Raw genomic sequence first — 26,664 nt, 5'->3', positions numbered from 1 at the left:
TGGTCTCCAGGGTTGTAGTTCAATGCTCAAACCACTACACTGGCCCTACCTCTTAAAAAAAAAAAACAGTTGGAAAGAATCCCAGTACTGCTTCAGTATCCTCCAGAAACATAAGGGATCTCTCTCTCTCTCTCTCCACGGAAGAAAGCTGATGGAAGCTACCTTTCCCTGAGTTCCCAAAGAATGTTTTCATGAGGTTTGAGGGACTCTGCTGAATAGGCAAAGAGGAAGAAATGCTGTAGAAAAACAGAGGGAGAAATCTGCCTTACTCTGATTTATCTGTGAACCCTCCTTCTCCCTTCATCACCTCTGTGCCACTGACCCAAACACTCCACCCATCACAGGTCTCAAAAACCCATTTTTTTAAAATAATAGTAGTAGTAGTAGTAGTAGTAGTAGTAGTATTTTAAACAGAGAAGAGAGAGCAATGGGTCAGAAAGACAACTTCCATTTATTTTCTTTTATGGACACATATATGGATCCAATCCATTGCATTAGGTATGTGTTTGAATGTTTTAGCAGACTTGGGCTGCATCGGCACTGTATAAGTAATCGAGTTTGACACCACTTTAAGTGCCATGGCTCTATGCAATGGAATTCTGGAAACTGTAGTTTCCTGTGGCACCAGAGCTCTTTGACAGAGAAAGCTAAATGTCTCAGAAAACTACAATTCTCAGAATTCCATAATATCAAACCCTGTCAGTTAAAGTAATGTCAAACAGATTATTTCTGCAATGTGGATGCAGCTTTACGTGGCAATCCTGCACACCAAATAATTCAGAAGGATTCATTTCTGGGTAAAAATGTCTCCTCTGATGTGCTATCACACTGAAACATAAAGTACTAAGGTAATCCATTAGAAAAAAAATGTTGTAGTGGTTGTTGTATGCCTTCGAGTCATTTCTGACTTTTGGTTTCCCTAAGGTGAACCTATAATGGGGTTTTCTTGGCAAGATTTGTTCAGAGGGGTTTGTCACTGCCTTCCTTTGAGGCTGAGAGTGTGTGATTTCCCTATGGTCACCCAGTGGGTTTCTTGGTGGAGTGGGGATTTCAACCCTGATCTCCAGAGTCCTAGTCCAACATCCAAACCACTATATCATGCTGGCTTCCTATTAGAAAAATGCAGCATCTAAATTGGATACACTGGAGTTAAGTATGACTGCTGAGATCTTCTGATGTGATTAATTTGGTAATGCGTATTATCTTTGGAAGTGACCGCAAAGGAAGAAAGATGAGAATTTCAAGTACAGTACTTCCCGCAATCTTATGAACCAACCCTGAGCCCTAAGATCATCTTCACAGGACCTATTCTCAGGTCTGCCAGTAAGTCTGATCATGCACTGGGGATGAAGCATTTGCAGTAACAGACATGCACTTATGGGTGCCTCTCTCCTGAGAAAGGGCCTCCCCCTCTTGCAGCTTTTAAGAGGCTCCTGAAGACATTTTTATTCCCTAATTACTATGATTGATTTCTCACCAAAATAGACCGTATTTATTTGCTATCATATTTTACTTCTCAACTGTACCCTTTTTTTATATTTTTTATTAGAGACCTGGACTCCCCTAAAAGCTTTAGTCCTGAGCAAAATACATTGTACTGCTTCTCTCTCAGATGCAGCCATGAGAAAGGTTGCAAGTTACACTATTACCACAACAAAAAAAACCCCAGAAGTAATCCATTAAGGCATTTTTCTTCTTCTGGTAGTTTAATAGTGAGTGGTTACACAGGCAATTGTTATGAAAAAGGAAGGTTCTGAGCTATTTTTTTTTAAATACAATGTAATAATACAAAGCAGGTAATAATATGAATGACCATATATGCTTCAATATTTTTATGTCAGTCACAAAGATATATGGGTCAACAATGGTAGACAGTATATAGACAGTCAAAGCATACCCAGTAAGTGAAAATAGTAGCATCTGAGTACAAGAAAACCAAGAAAAAAAACAAAACTGAAAAATGCCTGGCACATTCCATTTCTCCAAACTTTACTTCATTGTATATCTGCTCAATGTACTCAATATGCTCTCCCATCCAGTGCAATCAGCCCCTTATATCTACGGATTCTTTGTCCATGGATTCAGTTACCCATATATAAATTCCAAAAAAGGAAACTTTGATTTTGCCATTTTATATAAGGGACACTATTTAACCATGCCAGTGTACTTAATGGGACTTGAACATCCCATTAAACACGTTATGGAACCAAAAGCAAGATGATTTTAAGGGCCCACTATAAAACTAACTGTAGCACAATCCACTACAGCTGTGATTCTCAGTCTTTTGACTTCCTCATGATTTGAGCATTAGCTCCCAAAAGCCCCAGATGGCATGGCAAATGGTTAAGGAATATGAGAGTTGAAATTCAAAATATCTGGAGGACCAGACTTGAAAATCATGACAGGAAACATGTAATGAAAATTAGACTACTTTAGGGATTGCGTGTTTGAATATTCTCAATGACCTGGTAGGGTAGTAGGGCCAAACATAGAAAGCTGCAATTTGCCAAGCAAATAGTTTAAGTTATCTACTTGATAAAATTCGTGTTTTTTCTCCTACAATGGAGTTTCCTTAGAGATATTTGCTTCAGAATCAGATCTCCAAATTAAGGCTGTGTTTACCTTCCAATATCAATAACCCAATCAAGAACACTAAATGCTTATGTTGAACACTGAATAATATGGCAGACTTCTTTCAGTACATCTTCTAAAAACATGATAAATTTATCATCTGACTTCTAGTTGAACAAGTTATCAGAAAAATCTGGAGAGAAAACTCTAGATGATTCCTATCCCATTGTAGCACTTTCCTCATTTTCATGTAGATCAATGGAATGGTGAAATTGATTAGATGGAATCAGAAGCCAATTTTGATTTAGTCATAATTTTTGCTTCAACCAAACCAATAAACTTCCTGGGGATTAAGGTATTGCAGAGAATGAGACAACAGTGTCTGTATTACCTTTACTTCCCTTCATATGCAATTAAACAACAACATCAAAAAAAGTTTCCAAACAATTCAGCCTGGAGATATAGAATGTTACATCCAAATAATTCCATCAAAATGTTCAAGCCTTTTGCAGCAGTGCTGATCAGTGCTATGTCCTAGCCTGGGCATATTACAGGTAATTAAGTATTACAGAAAGTTGCAAAACCATTTGGGCTTGTCTCCCCAATGCACTGAACTTAGCCTCAATTTAGTTTTAGGAGATAACTGCAGATGCTCAGATAGCTGCTGAATTAGTTCAGTGCCATTTACTTGACCACCTGATTCTAGTCTGATACCGCTAAACTCAGCATCTGTGATTGAAGTTAAACATACAGTTAACAGGAAGAGTAGACATACTGCTGTTAGGCAAAATGATCCTTTTGGGGGAGGGAGAGGGTAACATGTCATAATATAGGAAAGTGACTGACAAGCCAATGAAATGAACACTTAGCTGTTCAGAATGATGGCTGCTTAAATATATCCTTTTTAAGGTCCGCGATAAGCATCTAAGAGCATATCAGTGCAGATGTGAATAGTGGCAATTTCTCTGCTTATATATGACTGTCTCCCTCGCTTCTGACAGAACAGAAAGTGCTATTACATTCTTGTATGTCAAATTACAGTATTATCATTTCCGGGAACAGAAATAAGTCCTTATACATAACATTTATTTCCCTGGTATTCCCTGCCATCTGCTCCATCTCACCATGGTTCTGTTTTAAAGGCAAAACACAGAATAAAAATATTATAGAATATCTTCCAGGAAACAATGCTTGTAAATAAAAATAAATGATGGTTAATGCCAGGCCATGTAAACACATGTGTACTAGCCTTTTTTTCAGACTTGGGGAGACCTCAAGAAGATGGTAACTTTGAAGGAAGCACAACCTCTAACACCGTGAGTCCTTCTGCCATGGCAAGCAAACAGCATTTCCTACTGCATTCTCTCTTTGGGCAAACTAAGGCTCACAATGGGGAATAAGATAGGGTATTCTAATAAGACAAACAGTAGTAGTCCTCTCCTATTTCCTTACCACAGAGCATAAATCCTTTTTCCCATGTGTTTTTTGCAGCATCTAAATGCCCTCCATTTTGGGAGAAGGTTAAAATATAAAGAATCTCACTCTCACTTCAAATCCCATAATTTGCTTTTAAAGCAAGGCTTTTAAGCATGATCCCCACATGCCTTGCTTTAGTAAAACAAAGGTGAAAAATAAAGAGATTTCAGTAATTGGGATGATTTATATTGCAGATTGCACTGAGCCCAGAGAATGGACCTTCAGGACTTCACAAGTTGACCACCTCTGCCTGAAAATTAAGAACCCACACTGTCGATGGAAAAGAATGAGTTCTTCCTGTTGCAGATCTTGATGTGTTGGTTACCAATTGTGAGCCTTATTTCCATCCATAATGCAAGATTGATTTTGTGCAATGTCTAGCACTCTCAGGGCTGAATGAAATCAAACACTGCTTGAGCTTTATATAAAAATAGGGGGGGGGGGGAGGATTTCCTAACAAAAGGAGAAACTTTAAACACCTTTCCTAACACTAGTAACAATATGAAAACAGCACTTATCCAGTTAAAAAGATCAGCAGAACTTGAATTATTTCCACAATGAATATGAGTGCAGATAGAACTGCTGCAGATTCCACCACCCTCCTTGGAATAGGACCTTACAGAGAACTGAGTAATAGGGAATAAAATGGAGAGGATAAACTACTGGAGGTTCCTCTAGAAACCTGATAAGGGAGCAGCCACTACAAAATGCTAATATGCTTTCTGTAACCTCATTCAAAGGAAACTGATCCAGAATAACATAGCAACACCTGAAACCTCACTGCTCAAAGAAATGGTATTTGCATAACCCTAGTTCAGCAACACATGTTTCACATTGTAAGGATCATACATGTCTAAAATATAAATGTATTTAGGTTTATATCTTTGGGCATGAAAAAAAAAAACACTTCACTTTGAATTACATTCATCCTACATGCTTGATTCAGAATTCACAGTGAGAGAAGTAAAACCTGGTATTTCATAAAATGTCTCATAAGAGAAAGAACTACAATGAACAGGTTTGTATGTAGTGTACATTCATAACTTCACTAATATCAGTGAAGATGTACCTGGATTTCACACAAGTTTGTAAAAGGTTTCCAAGGGAGGTGGAGCTGGACATTTACTAGCTTCTTATAGATGATTTGTGGTAATTTACTGAAAAAATGGATAGGCAAAAGCGTTTCGTTGTACCGCTTCCTTAAATTTCACAGAAACAGCCTTATCTAGACAGAATCATACAGGTTTGTCAACAAAGCAAAGGCAAGGATATTTTTTGTTCCATGTCCAACTGGAAACATAATTACCATTTCTAATCTCATTTAGGAATTGCTTTGATGTGTGGGGAAATCAAACACAGGAATGTAGAAAGGCCTCCTTGGGATTCATTTCTATTTTGTTGATCTTTCCATAATACAATATTAAGTATTAAGCTAATGAATAATAAAAAATATATTAAATGGATACTTATTTTATTTACTTAGCCAGATCAAGTTTTCATTCAGAGGAAAGGGTATTCAAATATTCAAAAATGAAATCATTACAGAATTATCACATATCATCTTCCTGTTTTTAAAGTTTTGCAATAAAACAGAATCACTAAAAATCAAACCAATTTAAAGAAAGGCAGCACATAACTTTTGTCAGAGCAAATGGGATATACATCTATTTTTTATGCGTAGGCAGAAAATGGCATTAAGATAAGTATGTTGGTAACAAAAATGTGATTACTCATAACAACATGAATTGCATATGAAGTGGATGATTCAACTTACTTTTATGTTAGCAGCAAGACATAATGGCATGAATTCTTACAGATTATGATATGAATAATTAGAACACAACATTAAAATAGCATTAAGTTGTTCTATTATTCTGCACTGGTAAATAATAAATATCTCCACAAACCAATTGCCATGATGCACTGAAAACAAGTGTAGATATCTATTAGGTTATATCACTTTAACAAAAGTAGAGCGAACTGACAACATATACTAAGTCCAATGTGAAACAGAGACACGGGTCCAAAAAACACTGCAGAAACAATCTAGTTTGCAACTGCTTTAACTGCCCTGGCTCAATGCTAGGGAATTCTGGGAACTGTAGTTTTGTGAGACATAAAGGCGGGTTACACACCGCCATTTAGTACGTAATGAATACGTACTAGGGTTAGGAAGTGGCGGTGCTTCCGCACCCCCCTAACCCTAGTACGTATTCTGTACGTACAATATGGCGGCGGCCATTCCACACGGCCGCCGCCATATTTACGTATCGGACGCTGTGCGTCCGCACGTGTCGTGGCATTTATGATGTCGTGAGTGCGCCCCTGGAGCCTCGCGACGTCATAGAGGAGCAGCTTAAAGAAGCTCCATTTTGGAGCTTCTTTTTCGGTCTGTGCGGGAGCCGCACGGTGTGGCTGCTGCGGCTCCCTCACGGAGCAAACGGTGGCAGCAGCAGACTGCCGCAAAGCGGCAGTCTGTAACCCGCCTTAGTCTTCTTTGTCAAAGAGCTCTGGTACTACAATAAACTACAATTCCCAGTATTCTCTAGCACTGAGCCAGGGCAGTTAAAGTGGTCCCAAACTGGATTATTACTTCAGTGTGTTTTGGACCAAAGCCCCAGTATATGTAAAAGCTTTTATTTCTCAAATAAGCTCTCCATGTTTCAGGCTGGAAATATTTATATGACTTTCTTTAAGAACTTTTAAAAGTTGGAAGGGTGGTTTATACATAATAATAATTATAGAAAATTAGTATCTTAATTTATGATCTCATCCCTATTTCTACTATCGGTAACTAGTCATCTACTGCCTTTCTTGTCTTTTGTCTATTTAACCATGTTGTTAATAATAATAATAGAATTGTATAATTCTTACATATCTAATTAGTCAAATCAAGAAAGTATATTAATAACAAATCATAGAAACTATGTTAAAAAGCTTACATGCATCTAAATCAGAAAGAAGAAATGAAAAGATGCTTTTACAAACCAGATTAACCGAGGAAAGTACCAATGTAAAAAAAAAAAAAGGAAGACTGTACAAGTAATGACAGAAATGTATTGGAATGTATTATACATGACAATATTTTTAAATAATTATAGACAAGGCTGAAGAATGACAAGGTCATATGTGCATGTTGGCTTTATAACAAATTTTATATAAAAGACATGAACCAACAGACATTGTAAGAGACTTCATATTAACCTTTTATGCATCTCAAATCAGATTAACACCAACACTTGAAATTTGAAATTAGCATGAAAGCTAATGTAGACCACTGTGTGACAAATGGTCATGGACACTTGCGCCTTCCTTCAAGACAGCATAAGTTACAAGACTCCTGTTGCATTACACTTGTTACTCTAGTATAGGCCCTTCCACATTCCTTTTCAAGCACTCCACTCTGCCCTTTGGGGCTCCCCTGACAGCAACACCACTTCCCCATGATACCATTATTTGCAGTTTCTCAGCCTTTGCAGATGTCCCCATATTTTAAAAGTCTGAAATGCTTTAAGATAAAGTATGATGACTTTTTTTTCATCCCACCCCTTTTGCCTTTGGTCTCAGATGTCATTGCAAAACCTAATTCAGCCCCACCCTTGTTTTAAAACTATCTAGGTATGATCAGGAAAGAGTTCCAGACTTACGGTGTTTAATCTGAAAGGGAAGAACACTCCTAGAGACCTCCAATCTTGGCAGCCAGAATTCAACTGTAGCTCCCAGATCCTCACTTTCAAAGTTCCAGAATGTAAAGAAAAGGCACCATGAAAAGAGCAACACTTCTAATGCTATTGAAAGAAACTTCATTAAATATAAAGCTCCTATTAAAAATAAGAAATGTATTGCTATTATTGTAATAAAATGAAAAAAATGCACTGGCCCTAAAAACAAAAGAAACCATATATTTGCTATCTTAATAATACAGCATCTCAGTTAGACTTACAATTTTTTTCATGCTTATGAAATCATATACTAGATAACTTCTTTTTATATCTGGAAATTCATGGGGGTGGGGTAGTTAGGTAGGTATGTTAGAGAAATCTTGAGATTAATGGACAAATAGTAGATGTCATTCAGATCACTGAGACAGCCAGAAAGAGTGGGGAAGGAAGTTATACCTTGTTACATACTGCTAACCTGGTTGTTTATAATCCCACTTTTAAAAATGATTTAAAGAACTGTTATTAGTGTTAAGGTAAAAAACATAAAGGTTTCCCCTTTGACATGATTTTCTCATTGTGTCCAACTGTAGAAGGAAGTGCTCATCTCCATTACTAAGCTGAGGAGGCCAGTGTTGTCAAAGATGACTCCGTGGTCATGTGGCCAGCATGACTACATGCCGAGGCATACAGAATGCTGTTACCTCCCCACCAACGTGGTACCTATTTATCTACTTGCAATTTTACATGCTTTCAAACTGCTAGGTTGGCAGAAGCTAGGTTGGCAGAAGCTGGGACTAGTGACGGGAGCTCACTCTGTCACGTGGCACTTGGTGCTACTACCTTAAAAAAGGGGTACTTCCAGCTCACTCAACCCCACCTACAAATGGAGGGGATGGCCAATAGTGGCCTTACATGGCACCTAATTCCCTCCTCCAGCTTAATTTAGGCACTAGGGAGGGAGCTTTCTTCAAAACCAGAAATGATCTTCTGGTCACTTGTTTTGAAAAGTCGTTTATAAGCCCAAAACTCATCATGGAGGAAATGCGGTGAAATGACAAATCACACTCCCTAGAAAAAGCTATTGGCCATTTGAGGGCTTTGAAAACTCCCCCTCTCACTTTGAGGTGCGTATCTGAGGACACAGTGTGACAGACAGGCAGGAGAAGCCTTTTGAGGTCCTGTTGGAAGAGTGAAGCCTCTCAGACTCTAGATGTTATCCATCCTTGCTGTAATGCAGTTAGAAATGTGCTGCATCAGTTTAAGTGGAGTCATTTCTCAATATCCACCACACTCTTTAAACATTAGCTCTAGAAAGATATAGTGAGATAAAAATCACTATACTGTTTTGGTGCCAGCTGTCTGAAACATTTACAATCAAACTTCTGACATATCCTTAGAACAGTGGTGATATTTAAGAAATATATTACTGTGCTTATGAGATGTAAAATGTCAATGCTGTAGCATACGCCACCACATCACATGAATGCCAAAGGAGATCACAGATAATTTCCCTTGAAAATGCAAATCTGTATGCACACATACTTCAACTTCTGTGCTGGATTTTTAACAAGCAAAACATACACTTGATGCTTGGCTTTTTTTTTAAAGTCTTTCTCTAAAGTTTCTGCACTTACTCCAACTCCAGATTTCAGTTAACAGCCTTTCAGAATGACAGTTTAAATCAAGAAAATGTCACACATTGTATAGTAACAGCCTTAATCTTTCCTGTAAATTGCTGCCTGCGGTTTTCAAAAATGGAGGAAATTGCTGGCAATTGACAATGTGTCGCACTGCAAGGAAAACTTGACTTTTGCACATTTAAACAAAAATTGTCTTAAATTATTCATGCATATCATTCAATAGCTAGGCAGTTCTCTGAATTACTGATTTCAGAAACCTGCAGTATTCCTTTCATATTAGACTCAAACTTCTATTCTCGTCCTATCTTGTTTGTCTCCCCTCCACGAGGATAACATTAATATAGTAACTAATAAATAAAAGAATCTCAAAACTTTCCAGGGCTCATTTCTCATATTTAAGTGGTCCATTTTACAACAAACCCCCACAATTATAACCACCAGCATAGGCTGGGTATTGTTTAAACTGCCATCATGAATGACAGAATAGCGTCAAGAAAATAATCTAATGCAAGACATCTAATTTTCAAGAACACAAAGAACAAAAGAACTCAATTGTAGTGTCTGAAACATTTAAGAAAGACCACTCATGGATAGAAGAAGAGTTTAGATGAGAACATTACATGCTACAGAGAGTGTAGCACATACACTCCCTTTATCACAATAGCAAGAGATATTTTCAAAGACTGAAAAGAAAGAGAACAATAGTATCTTGCTTGATCTGAAAGGTACTTGAGGAAGAAAGAGACTGCAAGGGAAAAGTAGAGCTGCTACCCAAATCCACACCCCTTTTTGCAGTTGTCCCTATAACATTTAGAAACAATTCCAAGTTTCAACAATGTGGCACATCATTTTGTCCCAGGAAAATATGACATGGGGTCAAGGCCAGCTCTGGGTATTTGGCCACCCTAGGCGAGAAATATTTTGGCACCCCCTGTTGCCCCTCATAATTATTTCTAATCCTTGATTTCCGCTGTTTTGTTTCTTAAAGCTAAACATGACATAGGATACAGGGTGGCTGTGTGCCCCCCATCCCCTAAGATAATGCAATAACAAATAGAGCACTCACCTAAACAACTAAAACTTCCTCTTTATTTAGTTTAAAACTTGTTGTAAGAATGCAACACAGTATTAAACATACAAGGCAAACATTCAGAATCAAACACAAACACTGAAACACTATTACATCACTACTAAAAAGGCAAAACAAAAAAACAGACTAGTTTGTTTGTTGTAAACAGTAAACTTGAGATGGCTGGAGACTGGCGTTCCGTGTTTTCACTTTAATATTGTTTAATTATGCAAAAAATATACAAAAAAGCCACAAAGCTGCCCCTAAATTTTGCCGCCTTAGGCGGCTGCCTAGTTCACCTATAAGGATGAGCTGACCCTGCATAGGGTGGGATGGAGTCTGTAAACAATTAAAATAATAATCTTGTTGAAAATCGCCAAGTAAATGATAACAAACAATCACTTCCTGCAATCTAAATTAGAACACTGAGTAAGGTGTACAGCAGATGTTGATGAAGTGCAGTGTGTGAGCTACAGGGGGCCCTTTGGATCCCTAGTGCAGCCCATGAAGTCCCTCAATGCCCCCAGCTTTTTGCCACTTGATAGGCTTAAAATGGGTCAAACCTGATGAAAAATAAAGTGATTTTGCTCACCAAGGTCCAAAACACACTACAGAGATAATCCAGTCTGACACCACTTTAACTGCCCTGGCTCAGTGCTAGGGAATCCTGGGAATTGTGGCACCAGAGCAATCTGATAGAATGTCTTACAAAACTACTAAATGTCTCACAAAACTTCAGTTCCCAGAATTCACTAGCATTGAGCTAGGGCAGTTAAAGTGATGTAAAACTGGATTATTTTTGCATTTTGTGTTGGACCCAAGTCTCCTATATAATCTCAACCCTTGGGAAAAAATGCTGGAAATCAGCTGGAAATTGGTTGATTTTGAAAATGGAAGTGATGTCATGTCAATTCCAGTCATGCTGGTGATGGTGGTGGCAGTTCGGGAGTGAAAACTATTCCCTGTCACCTCTGCAGTTACTGACCCTATTGTACAATGTACCCCTTTGATCTGATTTTTGAACCTGTATTCATAGAGCATTGTATTGCACTGAACTGATTGTCAATTCAACTAAGTTTTGATTTATGTTTGTATGTCTGAGGGAATAAAAATCATCATCTTCAAATAGTGGGACTCACTTCACCAGTAGAAAGATCTGAAAACTGCATAGTACATTCAGTGATTTTCGCATACTGTCAGTGTTAGCCAAGTGGTTGATGAATAGTCCATCCCTCAAACAAAACTTTGATTTTAAGAGTACATTGACATTTTGCACTTATAGCAATTTGATACCACTTTCACTGCCATGGCTTTATCCTATGGGTTCCTTGCAGTTTTGTAAGTTACTAGAGACAGCGCTAGTGGATTCCCTTGAACTATAGCACCTGAGCCCCGTAGAAGATAATTCTAAGTACCTCACCAGACTACATATCCCACAATTCTGTAGGACTGAGCCGTGACAGTTAAAGTGGTATTACACTCTATAACCAAGTAGTATAAATACACTTTTGGTTATTAGTAAGTGTCAAGACAAACTCTTGAGTTTCCAAGGCAACTGGCCATACTTCCCTTAAGACGACTGATCTGTGATAATCTAATTTAACATCCTTGTTCTGACACTAGCTAATGCATCCTTTTACTATAATAACTATGCTCAATTCAGAAGTTATTTGTCTTTCTACTAGCTACATTTTCATCTCTTCTTGACTTAAAAATCCACACCCAGCATCAGTTGAAAAACACAACGTCTCTGGATGACATTTAATACTGTGGGGATGGGGTAGACTAGGCTGTAAGTTATAAAACACAATACCTTGATGTAATAAAAGAAAATGAACTTTCTGTTTAAAACAATATTGCTGTTTTATAGCCCTGTTTTTATGCAATCCCATGAAACCATTGTAATGTCACCTAGGAAGATACAAAACTCGATGTATGGCACCATCTGGAAAGTGTTTCTAATTAAGTCCTGAGAAATGTAGTTGTATAAGTGAAGCACATCTATGAATATTGTAAGGACATAATCTGAATTTTGGGGAAGTATGCAGGGGGGAGACTTTCAGGGACTTGCTTGTTTTATATTCTGCTACAGCGGTGCCAAAGTTTACATGAAAGGAACCAAGGGACTTCTAGCCTACAAGTTTGCAAGTCTGGTAGTGAGCTTCTTCTGAGTGGAAAATAAGTAATCTATCCCCCCCCCCCCCCCAGATTTTACTATCCATGTGTGTGAATGGTTTCAGTGGGCCAGCACTTCATAGCACCTATGTGAATAGGATATAAAGCCACAGAACCAATTGCTCTAAGTCAGGGGTAGGCAACCTGCGGCCCGCGGGCCGGATGCGGCCCGGCAAGGCCTTGGGACCGGCCCCAGCCCGGTCCTGCCGCTGATTGCCGCCGGAGCATTTGGCCTGTTGCGTGAGGGCGTGGGGCCTTTGGCCTATCAGGAGGAGGCGGGCAAGGGGGGCAAGCGGCGGGCAAGGGGGGCAATTGTCTATAGAAGCCTCCGAAACATGCATTTATATTAACATTTTTTAAAAAATCAGCAAATTTTTTAGCGTGCCCTCCATTTTTTTTTTAAAAAAGTGTCCTCCATTTGAAATTTTTGTCCTACATTTGGCCCGGTTTATTTATTTATTTAATTTTTTTAAAAAATTATTTAATTATTTATTTTTTGGCTTCAGCCCCCCAGTTGTCTGAGGGACAGCAACCCGGCCCCTGGCTCAAAAAGGTTGCCTATCCCTGCTCTAAGTCAAACATTGCTTCTCACGGATGAGACTGTTCTCAAGACCTCTTTTGTGGCTTTCATTAGGCCCATCCATGTCTGAACTGTCCAAAAGTCATATCAAAAGAAAATTAATCCAATGAATACATTTTCCATACTGGTTAAGTATAAAAAGCTAATTACAACAAAGATTGCATTAATGCAATGCTATATGCATACAAGTTCAAAAAAGTTTTAAAAAATCCTTGTTTCATGTATCTAATAAATATTCTACTGATAAGAAACTTCATAACAATTCACACTAAAGAACTAAATACTGAATTAACATTTTTCCAGTAAAACCTATTTGCTCAACAAGTGTTCATATTAACCTTCATCATCAATCTCTTTAACCTCTAAGAACTTCTTTTGAGGGAGAAGGGCGATATTTTTCATGTTTATATTAAAGGCTTCAGCTGCGTCAAAACTGTTGTCTTTTTTTAAAAAAAACCATTCACATATTATTTCCACAATTCTTTTTTTAGATATAGAGTCTTTGTATTTTTATAGACCAAAACCATGAATTGTTTTGTGTTGAAATACTCCCAGATTATCAGTCCAGACCTTTGATATGGGGCTAGATTGGTATAACAATAAAATGATGAATTAATGTTGTAACTACTTCCCCAGCATAGTTTTGTTATATCCCAGGATCTGTTAAGGTGTGACATCCAAGGATAGTTAGGAAATACAGTTAGATCCTCTTGACAGTTTAAGTGTGGGCACAACATTTGATCGGGATGGCTAATGCCCACCAGTAAATGTGTTCTGAACCTGAAGATTACATAATGCAAAGTGACTGACAAGGTGAACTAATAGGCTCATGCCACAACATTAGTCAAGTGCCAAACCACAGTAGTTATTTGAGGCAGAGTTGTTGCCTCAGATGCTTTCAGATCATGGGGTAATCATCTGTTAGTCTTTTGAGTGCTGCAAAACAACTACAGTTGTCCCTCCATATTCACTAGGGTTAGGGGAACAAGACCCCCGTGAATACGAAAAAACTGCAAATAACAAAAACACTATTTTTACCTGAGCGGACACCTCTCTAGGAATCTCTAGGTCCTCCAGTGCAACTCTGTGGTCAATGTCCAACATACACTGACCATAGAATGGCACTGGAGTAGCTACAAATGGTCTTTCAGTGCAACTTTTAGTTAAAGTTGACCACAGAGTTGCACTGGAGAACCTAGACAGTCCTAGAGAGAACATATTAATGAAATCCATGAATAATAATCAAATCCGCAAATATCAAATCCGCAAATATGGAGGGATGACTGTAATCATTTTTACTGTAGTTTGTACATCCCAAACTTGCTCCAATTCATTTACCTTGTGAAAAGACAGGACTGGTACAGTATGATATCTCAGTGAACCAACAATTACTTACTTAGGGATGAAGCAAATTGCCCAAAAGGAGTGGCTTCTGGCCACCCTTTGAGTGCCGAATCGGGGCCATGGCAACTGCATGCCTATGGCCCTGATTCAGTATTTTTCCTGCTCCAAAAGAAGCAGCAAAATGCCACTCCTTTTGGGATGAGAAAAAGCCGCCCCTTTTGCCACACCAGCAGTTCTTCTGCATTTCTGCGGCATGCATGTGGCATCTAACTGCCACACCACAGAAACATCCCAACACTATTTACTGTCTGATCGGGTTGGCAGCATGATGCTTGCTTGGGGATGGAGTTGGGGCATGCAGTGTGCAGACGCCAGCCCCCACCACACCACCCTGATCTGTTCAGCCAGTCAGATGGCTTATGTCTAGACTATTTCAAAGACCGTATCTCCCCATAAGAATCCATGAGAACTCTAAGATCTTCACATGAAGACTTTCTCTTGGTCCTACTACCATCATAGGCTTGTTTGGCAAGGACATGAGAGAGAGACTTCTCAGTGGCTGTTCCCACCCTTTGAAATTCTCTCCCACAAGAGGCTAGGCTGGCCCTCTCCCTACATTCCTTTCACCGGTAGGCAAAATCTTTTCTCTTTAAGCATGTTTTTAATGTGTAACTGCACCTAGAGAGGCTTCTTTTTTGCATTTGTACATTTTTAATGATATTACATTTTTAACTTTCAGTATGTTTAAGTTGCACAGGCAAAACCAGTAGGTAAGATCATATACCACTGCAGACAAAAAGACACACTATTACCAAAAGATCACTACCTCTGTGTGTGTTTCAAGAAGGTAGTCCTCGGTTAATGCAATAGTCAACACTTCCTCCACTCCCCCCTGCAAAAATCAAAATTTTTGTAGAACCTACCTTAGAGAGCCCACCTACTTCCAAGTAGAAACAGATAATGAAAACATTCCATGTGACCCAGATTGCTGTCCATACTGAGTACTAGAACAAAGAAAAGAAAGAGAAAATGTGAAAATAAAAATATTGTACATGAGGTGTAGATCAATAATATAAAAGATCGATACATACAGCACTTCTGGGAACCATCATGCAGGGTATAGCCAGAAAGATTTCTCTTGGCTGAAAGCCACTAGAACTGTAACCGATTGCAAATCCAATATTCTTGCTTCTCTAACTACACTCAAGGAAAATGGAAATTTATTATTTATGGTGCTATATTAGCCTATTGACACCAGTAAATTCCAAAGCATTGACCCAATTACAGATTTTGTGCTCAGTCATTTCCTTTCCATGATATACAACTTTACACAGGGATGTAGAGAAACAGCCATAGCACACTCTCATTTTTCTGAATGGCTTGTGGGACGTCCACCAATTCTGTTAATCAGATGCTAGATAACTATCTGCATTAGCTTACAAAAGGTTGCTTGAAGAACACAGGGTCTTTAAATTTAAATAACCAAATTCCAGCTTCTTCTCTATATGTGTCTGTGTATGTTACCCTGTCATGAACATGGAAATAATGTTCAAAAATATTCAAAAATGCTCCAAAACATGTTTTTGAGTGCTGAGAAACCCTGAAAAGAGGAATCCTAGACTTATTATACTCTTCACAATTTAGGACTTATTTTGACCAAAGCTCACCCCCATGGTTGTCTTGTGTAGCATTTTCTGCACAGAAAACTGTATTTTCCACACAGAAAATACTTTTTCACTGTGTTTTCTGCACAGGAAACAACTTTTTCTGAGCCAATAAAGATGTTTTCTATGCACCTTAACCACACACAAATTTTTCACAGAATATGTCCCCAATGCTGGAAGTAGCATTTTTTTGTGCAGAAAACAGCATTTCTACATAGCATTTCTGTTCAGAAAAAACTATAATTGGTGTTATTCTGTTCATAATTCATACATGGTTTATTTGCATAGAAAACATTATTTTGGGGGCAAGAAATATATTTTTATGAGCAGAAAATAATCCTCCCGCCAAACAACCACATATGAATTTTGCACTGAATAAGTCTCAAACTGTGAGTATGCAAAGATTTTCTTACAGCAAGAAGAAAATTCTTTAATTACACATTAATTTGTCTTGAGAAGAAAGTTACTAATATCCTGACTCATCTGTTATTCACACAGGCCTTTCTGAAGTTGCAAGGAACATTACAATGGCTAAAACTCTGAGATATTTTGATAACAAAATGTTGTGTTTAAAACCACACATGAACTGTTGCCTTCAGCTAAGCATCAAGATTGTGAGCTGCAAACTCTCCAAACACGGAAGAGCAACTCACAATCATCTCTGACCTAGTATCACTCAGATTTCAAGAGACAAGGGAAATTACAGAGGAACACAAAAGACAGAAAATGAAAGTGATCAGCTCAACATTTACCAAAGTACTTCATAGTATTACTGGAGTCAATGGAGATTTTTGGTTACTTTTCACCATCTAGGCAGGCTTAAAACCAAGTAATCTGCTTCCATTCCATGGGGATACTGCATTTATTATTCTCAAAAGATTTGATTCTTTTTTCCCACTAATCTAACTCTGTCTCTATAGGGATTTACACTTACATAGATTCCAGTGCTATAAGAGCATGCTAGGATAGTTTACAATTATCGATGCAAATATAAATCTGCCTCTTCTGCCCAGAAGGAAAATATGTTCCATTTTCATATCTCAGAGATATATGCCAAAAGAAAGGCCAATTTTAACTGTATGACTCACAACTTCACAGATGTAGAGTTTCAGAAGTACAAAAGAAAAACTAACAAATACACTCTCATTCTCTTTAATCAGTAACAACTTGGGAATCTCCCATACTATGGGGAAATGTAGCAAGAAAATAAAAAGAATGTAGTAAGATAAATCTTTAGTGAAATGCTTTCAGATGTTGCGGATACGATACACAGAACTCAGATGTGTTTCAAAATATAGGCAAATGCAAATGTGTGCGTGTTTGAGAAACTACATGTCATGGCTGCCTCAAGATGTTCTGCTGCCTGGGGCAAAGGATATGATGGTACCTCCCCATTCTACATACGAAAAATGAGACAGGTGGACATTGAGTAATGGCAAAGGAACAGCATCTTCCTCCAGTGCACCTGAGAGTTGCAGAGCAGTTAAGGGGAATAGGACAGGCTCTGTGGCACACACAAATCTTTCCTCCAACAAAAGAGGTCAGGAGCACCAGAACAAAGGATTACCACTGCTACCTTTATAATCTGCACCCTGAGGCATCTGCCTTACTCTGTTTAATGGTAGGGATGTGTTATGCTCTGGACTTCTCACAGATGAATGAGATTTTGTTTCATATATTGGAAATTAAGATAATGTATATGCACTGGGTATCAAATGTTATAAAGTAAGGCTCCATTGTGAGGGGATGAGTAAATGGTGGTGACTGGTTGGATATCTGAGGGGATTTAAAAAGACAGATATGTATGGCAGATTAAGTGAGGATTGGGTGTAACAGGGTAGGATTAGGAATGTGTCAGGATTAGAAATTACTGAGTGCAGTTTAGGGGTTTGAGTTAGGAGAGTGAGAATCAAAATTAAAAAGTTAAGAGAGTTTGTAAAAAGTTAGAGTCAGAGTTATCTAGATGTGTGTACAAGAGAGTGGGAGATGTGATTTAGATGTATTAATTAAGTAATCTGAGGGAGGGGGGGGGCTGGTGGTGCAGTGGTTAAATGCTGGTACTGGAGCCACAAGGTTGTGTTTGATCCCAGGGTTCCAAGATTGACCCAGCCTTCCATCCTTTCATAGGTTGGTAAAATGAGTACCCAGCTTGTTGGGGGCAATTAGCTTACATATTGTAAACCACTTAGAGAATGCAGAGTTGACTGATAAGTGGTATAGAAATGTAAATGCTATTGCTATAATCTATAATAATAAATAAATCACTATTTTGTATTATATGGTTTTGCCTCTGGGACCGCTACATATTGAGAGGTTCAGTTTGAACATATTGTCTGTGGTGGCAGCAAATAATAAAGACTCATGGCATCTGGTGGGGATAGAAGATACATAAAATCTCACACAGAAACCACAAAGGCATCTATGAGGTCTCCCAGTTGGTGGTTATAGCAGTGGGACTGGAGGAGGTCCTCACATTGGTGGCAGAAGTAGGGATAAAGGATAGACTTTACATTTGGCAGCAGTGGTTGGGATACATAGAATACCACACATTTGGTGGCAGCAGAGGTATAAGCAGAAGCACTCATGGTCACAGCAGAGGGATATGCATACCCCTCCCCCCCCACAGGCTGGCCCTGCACATTAAACAGATGAATGAACATTTGTTTCATTTGCAAGTAATAGCACAGTGAAGAATCACATGGATATCTCTGGCTTTTTTTCGCAAATGAAGATTCAGGAAGGACTCATCCCACGCTTACTAATGTTAAGTCATGACAGTTTGTGGGCTATTAAAGCAGAACGGTGCTCAGGACGTCCACTATCTGCAGAATTTGGCATGGTTCTGATGTTCCAGCATGCAAGCGTTAGTCTCTTTGCACCTTTGGAGGCTGGTGTATGCCTTTGTTTCTTTGTCTTTTTTTGACTGCATCAGAAGATGCCCGTTGGCCGCAGCTAGCCAACCGGGTAGATGGGGATGAGCTTTCATTAGGTCACCTTTTCTAGGCCCCTCTCCATATGGAGCAAGCAGTGCTCTCCTTTAAAAAGGCTGCTTGGTTGACAGGTTGCTGCCGAACAAGACTGTCATCCCCGGGTCAATCTCAAGCGACCAAAGTCCTGAAGCACCTGCATGCAGGGTTGCGTCTGCGGCTTCCATCTTTACACCTGCCATTTTGTCCCTCCTGCCTATCACTACAGGGCTTTTTCGGAAGTTGGATGTATCCTTCGAGCCTGTGCAATGGATTTTCCTGGTGGGGCGCAGCGTGCACAGAACTGGCCTCACCCTTTAAACCAGAGGTTCGTCTGCTGAGGCCTTGACAAGCATGGACAGTGGCAGTGAGGTCCTCGGGTCGTAGGTTTGATTAAAGTTTCCTTTTCTTAGATGGCCTTACAGGGTTAGACGAGCACCATCTGCCCGGGTTTGGGATTAGAGTTTTCCTTCTCCAAGGATGGTTGCCCACCCTGCCCTTTGGCACTCTTGGTCAAACCCTTTGGTTGTGACCTGTCTGGCATGGGAGGCCCTACCAGTGGCTATTATACCACCGCCAGCATAGCTCACAATTTCATTAGGGTACGCAACCCTCTCCCCCATGACAAGGGGGCATCAATGGATATAGTATATTGTCAAAGTACTGGCTCATCCAAGCCCTGAAAGGCCTCCATCTGTTGAACCAGCTTTCCAATGTTGTGATTCTGACAGTAGAAGACTGGCTGGTGACGATGTTTGATTTAGCAGAAGTTAACTATTTTATTAAGAGACAAGTCAGAAGACAGATTTGTGGATTTGAATTTCATATGAAAAAAAAATAATACTGGTAGGTTTTGAGAACTAATTGTTTTTGGATTTTAAAATATAAGTAGAAGTATTTATATAATATTTTGTGATTTGCTGGAAGAAAGAATAATTTAATATGTCATGTAATGCTAATGTGAAGAGAGCAGGAAATCAGTTTTAATTATCTGTGTATGTACATATATGTCAAGCATTTGTAAAAAGTTTTTGTCATTTTTTAAATTAACCTAATAAAGATTATGAGGAATATTTCCCTTATATAAGTTGTTCTCCTCTTTGGGGTGCTATGGGGGTTAGTGTTCTCTTTCTTCCTCCACAGCATCCAAAGCCCCTTATCCTGACTTCCTGAAAAGCAGTTGAAGCCATCTCACAAAGCCATTCTGGCTTTGTGGCAAGCAAGCAGAATTGCAGAAGCATCTGTGTACATATAACCAGACATGAAATGATCACAGCAATATTGAGACCCCTGGAGGATCCCAGGAGATCTCAGCACTAGTGTCATCACTTTGTCTCTGACTGTGGGGTTGTAGCCAGATGGTTGTGGTGTATGCCTTCCAGTTTTTTCCACAGAATCCTATGGCGACTCTATCATGGGGTTTTTCTTAGCCAGTTTCATCATAAGGAGTTTGCCGTCACCATCCTCCAAGGCTAAGAAAGTGTGATTTGTCCAAGGTCACCCAATGAGTTTCATGATTGAGCTGGGAATTGAACCCTGGTCTCCAGGGTCATATTATTATTATTATTAAGCTTTATTTATAAAGTGCTGTAAATTTACACAGCACTGTACATACAATCTTTTTAATTGGACGGTTCCCTGCCCTCGGGCTTACAATGTAAAAAGACATGACAGAAAAGGAGAAGGGAAAGATGGTGGGGAGGGGGCCTCTTTAGTAGGATAATACATATAAAATACATAGCAATACAGGAAGTGATTCAATAAAACAGACAACAAAAGAACATCAAATAGCAAGTGACAATTATGCAATGCCTGGGAACGCTTCTCTGAACAGGATGGTCTTCAGCTCCATTTTGAAGCTGGTTAAAGAAGTGATGGCGCTTGCTCGCGGGGGAAGAAGGTTCCAGGAATGAGGGGCAGCGAGTGAAAAGGGGCGAATCTGGGATGGGGCAGAGGAAATCCTGGGCTGTGACAGCAGGCCTTGACTACCAGAATGGAGGGCCCTGGTGGGAAGGTGAGGAGAAAGAAGGTCTGATAAGTACGGAGGGGCCAGTCCATGGGGGGCTTTAAATGTTGACAGCAGGAGCTTATACTGAATGCGGAAAGGGAGGGGGAGCCAGTGAAGGGATGCCAACACAGGAGAGATGTGGTCAGAGCGGTGGGTGGAAGTGATAATGTGTGCAGCTGAATGCTGGACAGAGTTTAAAGGATGCAGGTGAGAAAGAGGAAGCCCAGCCAGGAGGACGTTACAGTAATCGAGTCGTGAGACCACTAGGGCATGGACCAGGATCTTGGCAGTAGAGGCAGAGAGAAATGGTCGAATTTTGGCAATATTGTACAAAAAGAATCTACAAGCCTTGGCTGTGGTCTGGATCTGAGAGATACATGACAGAGAAGAATCAAAGATAAAACCAAGACTGCGGGCTTGCTTGGACTGGTTGAATAGAAATGTTGTCCACAGAGACAGAAAAGGAGTGTTGAAGGGTGGGCTTAGGAGGAAAGACAAGAAGCTCCGTCTTGGACATGTTGAGTTTCAAACGCCGATGGTGCATCCACTGCGAGACAGCTGTGAGACAAGACGAAACTTGCTGTTCAAGCCTTGGAGAAAGGTCGGGGGTGGAAAGATACAACTGAGTGTCATCGGCATGCAGATGGTAGGAAAAACCAAAAGAGCTAATGAGTTTTCCAAAGGACAGTGTGTAGAGAGAAAACAGAAGGGGACCCAGAACAGAGCCCTGGGGAACTCCAACAGATAAGGGAACAGGTGAAGAAGGGAACAGGTGAAGAAGTCTGACCACCTGCAACTACTGCAAAAGATCTGCCAGACAAGTAAGATTTCTAAACCAGTCAACATAGTCCAATGTTCAAGCCACCAGTAGCCAGACTTGTCTGTAATCTTACCTGCCTGCCACAAAGTACAGAATGGCAGTGTGAGGCAGTTTTAGAGTCTTTTCATTAACTTGTGTGAGAGAGTATTTACATGGCTCAGCCTAGTATAGATCCACATGATATGCAGAGGGATTTTGCACTGCAGCCAGAAAGAGAGATTGTAGGGTAAAGCAAGTAGGAGACAACTACAGATCATTTGGACTAGCCATTCTGAAATGTATGTTCCCAAAGCTTGAGAAGCATTGCTGTAAATTGTAATTAGACTCTTTGTTATAGGAACATAGAGTTTTATTCTATTCCACTAATGTAGCTATTCTAGTTTGGACTAGCAATTGAATTTAGGCACGTACACACAGGCTGTGGAGCCATTATTGACAATGCTTTTCATAACTCTGTAGAGCTTTAAAGGAGATACACACCTTATCCACATATTATATAAAGGCTAAAATCCTGATTATTTATTGTTTCTCTGCACTAGAGGAGACCCATTAATTTAAGAGGGTTTATCTATATATTGACTCAATATATAAATTCCAGCCCAAGAATGGGGATTGCATATATTCATTCTCCTGTAATGTTTCCTCCTTACAGACAAAATCTGAAGGGCAGAGTCTCTTCTATGTGTGGAAGATATCCACATGGTTCTGCAGGCTGGAAAAAGAAGGGTTGAGAATCACCTGGAGAGGCTGCATATATACATAAGGCTTCCCATTACAGACTTAATTTCCATGTAACAAGAATGACATTCCTTTCCTTTTGGCATATTTACTTAAAATATTTAGAATGCCTGAACAGAGCTACAGTTACCTCTTATAAAGTGTTAACCACATCCTTGGCTTTGTAAAGAATTAGAATTAAAAACATAGAAAGATCAGTTTTTCCATTCTGTGTCCCTCCAGAAACTCAGGCTGGTTGGCCTCATTCTGAAGTGAAGGGAATTAATTTATGGTACTCTGTACCTGAGCAAATATTATGTCAGCTAATTAACAAGATTATTTGAAGTGAAATGAAAATAGAGCACAAAATCTCTCTAAATGTTTGACTTAGAGTAATTTGGGAGCTCAAAATTAAAGACCTTACATTCTTATCTTCCCTGTTTCTATTTTGCAGTCCTTTAGGATGGCCTGGAGCAGGGTTTGACATAAAGAGATTATGAGCCTGCATAAGTGGTGCTTAAGGATGATCCAAACATCCACAGAGCACAGAACTAAAAGTGTAGGCTGCATCCACACTGCAGAAATAATGCAGTTTGACACCACTTAAACTGCCGTGGCTCTATGCTATAGCATCCTGGGATTTGTAATTTGCTTGACACCAGAGTTTTCTGACAGCGAAGGCTAAAACTACACAACACTACAAATCCCAGAATTCCACAGCATTGAGCCATGGCAGTTAAAGCAATATCAAACTGCATTATTCCTGCAGTGCAAAGCAGCCCTAAATACAATGCCATGCTAACGGACACATACGACCACAACATGACTCTAGCCTCAAACAGATGGCCCAAAAGGGCTGCTGTTGGGCCAATTGGGGGGGAGGTACATGACACACACCCCTGGATTGCTCAGAGGCTATACAGAGCCCATGCTGGAGCTGCCAAAACAGTCCAAAACCAGCCATAAAAGAAGCTGTTTCTTACTGCTTATATGTAAATTATGTCATAATACAATAGATTTTTGCAGTAGGGGCCTTGGGACTGCAGTGTCTGGTTGCTATGGACCTCTGGCTCCTCCTACTGCCCCATCTACTTTGCTCCTTAGTTAATTTCCCTCTACGTTGCTGTGGTTTGGTTCCAAGATCCCCTGTGCATAACAAAATCCGTGCATGTTCAAGCCAAATATAGTGACATAGAAAAATGGTGTTCCTTATAAAAAAAAGAAAATCAAGGTTTGATATTTGAAATTTTTACCTTTTTTGAACATTTTCAAACCATGTATGCTTGAATCAGTGTATAAAAAATCCGTGTATAAGAAAGGCTGGCTGTAGGTTATATGAGGGAAGATGAATTTTGCCATTCCTAGTTCCATTGATCCAAGCAGTTCTGTAAGTAGAATGGCCTAATTGAATCCTAATTACAATTCTGTGAAGTTCTCATCTTTTTAACAGAGAGTTGCCAAAGGAAAAATATTATTTTTTATTATTATTATAAAAAAACGCAGTTAGAGCAAAGTGTCATGTAATGGTTTGATTACTCTGGTTCAAATCCCCACTTGGCCATGGAAACCCACTGGTGGCCTTGGACAAGCCACAGTCTGTCAGTCTCAGAGTAAGTCAAAGGCAAATACCCTCTGAACAAACCTTACCAAGAAAACCTCGTGATATGTTCAACTTAGGGTCACCATAAGTCACAAATGACTTGAAGGCACACAACAACAGTAACTGAAGTTCAATGACCTTACAATAGATCCGGGGGGAGGGGGGGAGAGAAGGGGAAATTATCATGATATTTAATATTTCAAAAGTTCATGAAAAGAGATAATTTTTCTATGGACTTCTTTGTGAGTGTGTTCTCTTGACCTTTAAGGTGCATTTCAGTTTAAGCTGCTCCTTACCTGATCAGCTAATAGAGGACTGTCACACTTAAATCCAATGGGAGATATGTGCTGAGCCATCTCCCCTTCCCACTAGAGCCCCACGCAGCCTCACTGAAGTTGGGAAACATCCAGGAACCAGATTTTGAGTACCACTGAAAGTTACAGGGTGGAAGGGAGGGAGAAAGTTCTTTTGCAATGCTACTGTATTCCAAAGTTACAATGCAACATTGCATTTAAACCTCAGAAAGCTTCCAATTTTTTGTGACAGTCACAACAGAATCACTGTCTATTGGCTATCCTCTAGCTGGATTTGTACCTTTAAATATTTTAACAGATTTTTCATAGTATCTGGAGTAGGTCACTGTTCTGATATTTAATGAATTCTATCCAATATTTCTTTCCTAAAACTGTTTAACATATCATAATCCCTCAAAATAAATAAATAGCATATGAGACTTAGCATTTCCATATTTCTGCTAGAAAACTAGAATACATTTGTCCTCAACTAAGTGGCATATAATATTGCTGATGTTTTTTTAAAAAATATTTGTAATTGCACTGATTAAAATCTTTAAAATATTACTAAAAATCCAATTGCATTCCTCTTCCAGTACCTGTTGGTAGAAATCGCTATTCTGCATGGTCTGAAACAAGAAATAGATTTTTTTCATGTTCTAACCCTAAACTTAAAAAAAATTACTCATGATAATGTGTAATCCATCTCTCTCTCGCTCTCTCTCTGAAAATATGTATATTTATATGTAAATTATGTCATAATACAACAGATTTGAAAACTGTGAAAAACTGAAATCTAACATTATCCATCAGGTTAATCATTTTATCAAAATAATTATATGATTAATCGACAATTAATTTTTACTTCAGAGCAAATCATGCTGCTTCCATTATGGTGTATATTACTTTTTTGCCCTCTAACAATTGTTTAGTGAAGAAATCCCTGCACTGAGATAATTATGAAATTATGTTAATTATTGGGCAAAAGATAAGAATTAATCTAATGTGATCTATAGAAAACCTAATAGCCTAAGGTAAATATAAGGTTTGTTTTGAAGTATACCTGTTCCATTTTAGTAGTCCCATCAAGGTAATACTAGTTGTTTTTTAATTATTAATTCATTTTCGGCCATTGAATTAAAATGGATTGAACCAGCTGACACAACCAAATTGTACAAAACATTGCTGTGCAAACCAAATATTGCTGTGTGACCATTATCACAATCATTTGCACAAGTAGTAGAATACTTAGGGATTGTGAGATCAAGTGGGCTACTATTTGCACAGCAGAACATTGCTGGCACCCTATTCCCCTTTGTTAATCTTACATTAGTGCAATGCCTTCTCCCAGTAGGGGAATATTAACCCCCTCTTGTTCTTGGACATACACGGTTCTATGATTCAAGGGGTTTTATTGGTTGTTTGAGTCAGAGTTTTCTTCTACAAGGCTTACAACAGTGAGTCCTGTCCACTGTCCTACTGCATTGGGTGGGTGGATGTGGTTTCGTCTGTTTGATGGTATCATCATAGAGCAAGTCTTTAGTTGGCAGACATTCTGCCAATTTTAAGCTGCAAAGCTATCTTCCACAAGCAAAATTTTCCATGGTAAAAGGTTGTATACCCAGAAAAATGTCTCCCTTTAGAAGATTATGATGTCTTAACAGTGCAGTAGCATTGTACTTTTATGTCATATGTTCCTATTTTACTTGTCCCCTGGAATGGACATTTAGTTCTCAACTTACCAGCTGTTTTTCTATTACTAGATCTCTATCCCCATCCCAGTGTGTAATACATTTACTGATATAGAATAAACATAGCCCACTTGTTCTGAAAGTTTATCAGTTGCCCTGCACATGATTCAGGTTTTCCTGTTATCAAACTCTGTTGGTGCATCACTACTTTGAAGTGGCAATGCTTTGAGAATGGATGCTACAGTTCTTCCCACGTTTTGTATTGTCCATGCTGTACCCCTGCCAGGAACAGCACGCCAATGCATGCCTTTAGCTCAGTGATGACAAACAGCTTCTACATCTTGAATTCAGAGAAGTTCCTCTCATTCCATGCCCTGGATATTTCTTT

General features: G+C 39.1%; 1 protein-coding gene across 4 annotated transcripts in view; it reads right to left on the bottom strand.

Annotated features, from left to right (window-relative positions):
• Positions 1-26,664, bottom strand: part of LOC149317364 (sodium/potassium-transporting ATPase subunit beta-1-interacting protein 3) — a 308,744-nt gene that overhangs the window by 128,792 nt on the left and 153,288 nt on the right. For all 4 annotated transcript variants that reach the window (XM_089518886.1, XM_089518885.1, XM_089518887.1 and 1 more), the window contains exon 3: positions 15,441-15,521. In XM_089518886.1, the coding sequence (XP_089375012.1) occupies positions 15,441-15,521 (81 nt within the window). The remainder of the gene's footprint in view (positions 1-15,440; positions 15,522-26,664) is intronic.

The sequence above is a fragment of the Sceloporus occidentalis genome, unplaced genomic scaffold (assembly GCF_023333645.1).
Source record: "Sceloporus occidentalis isolate IW3139 unplaced genomic scaffold, rSceOcc1.0.p SCAF_3, whole genome shotgun sequence".
Taxonomy (NCBI): Eukaryota; Metazoa; Chordata; class Lepidosauria; order Squamata; family Phrynosomatidae; genus Sceloporus; species Sceloporus occidentalis.
Note: the sequence above shows the minus strand (reverse complement) of the source record. Positions and strands in the feature narration are given on the sequence as shown.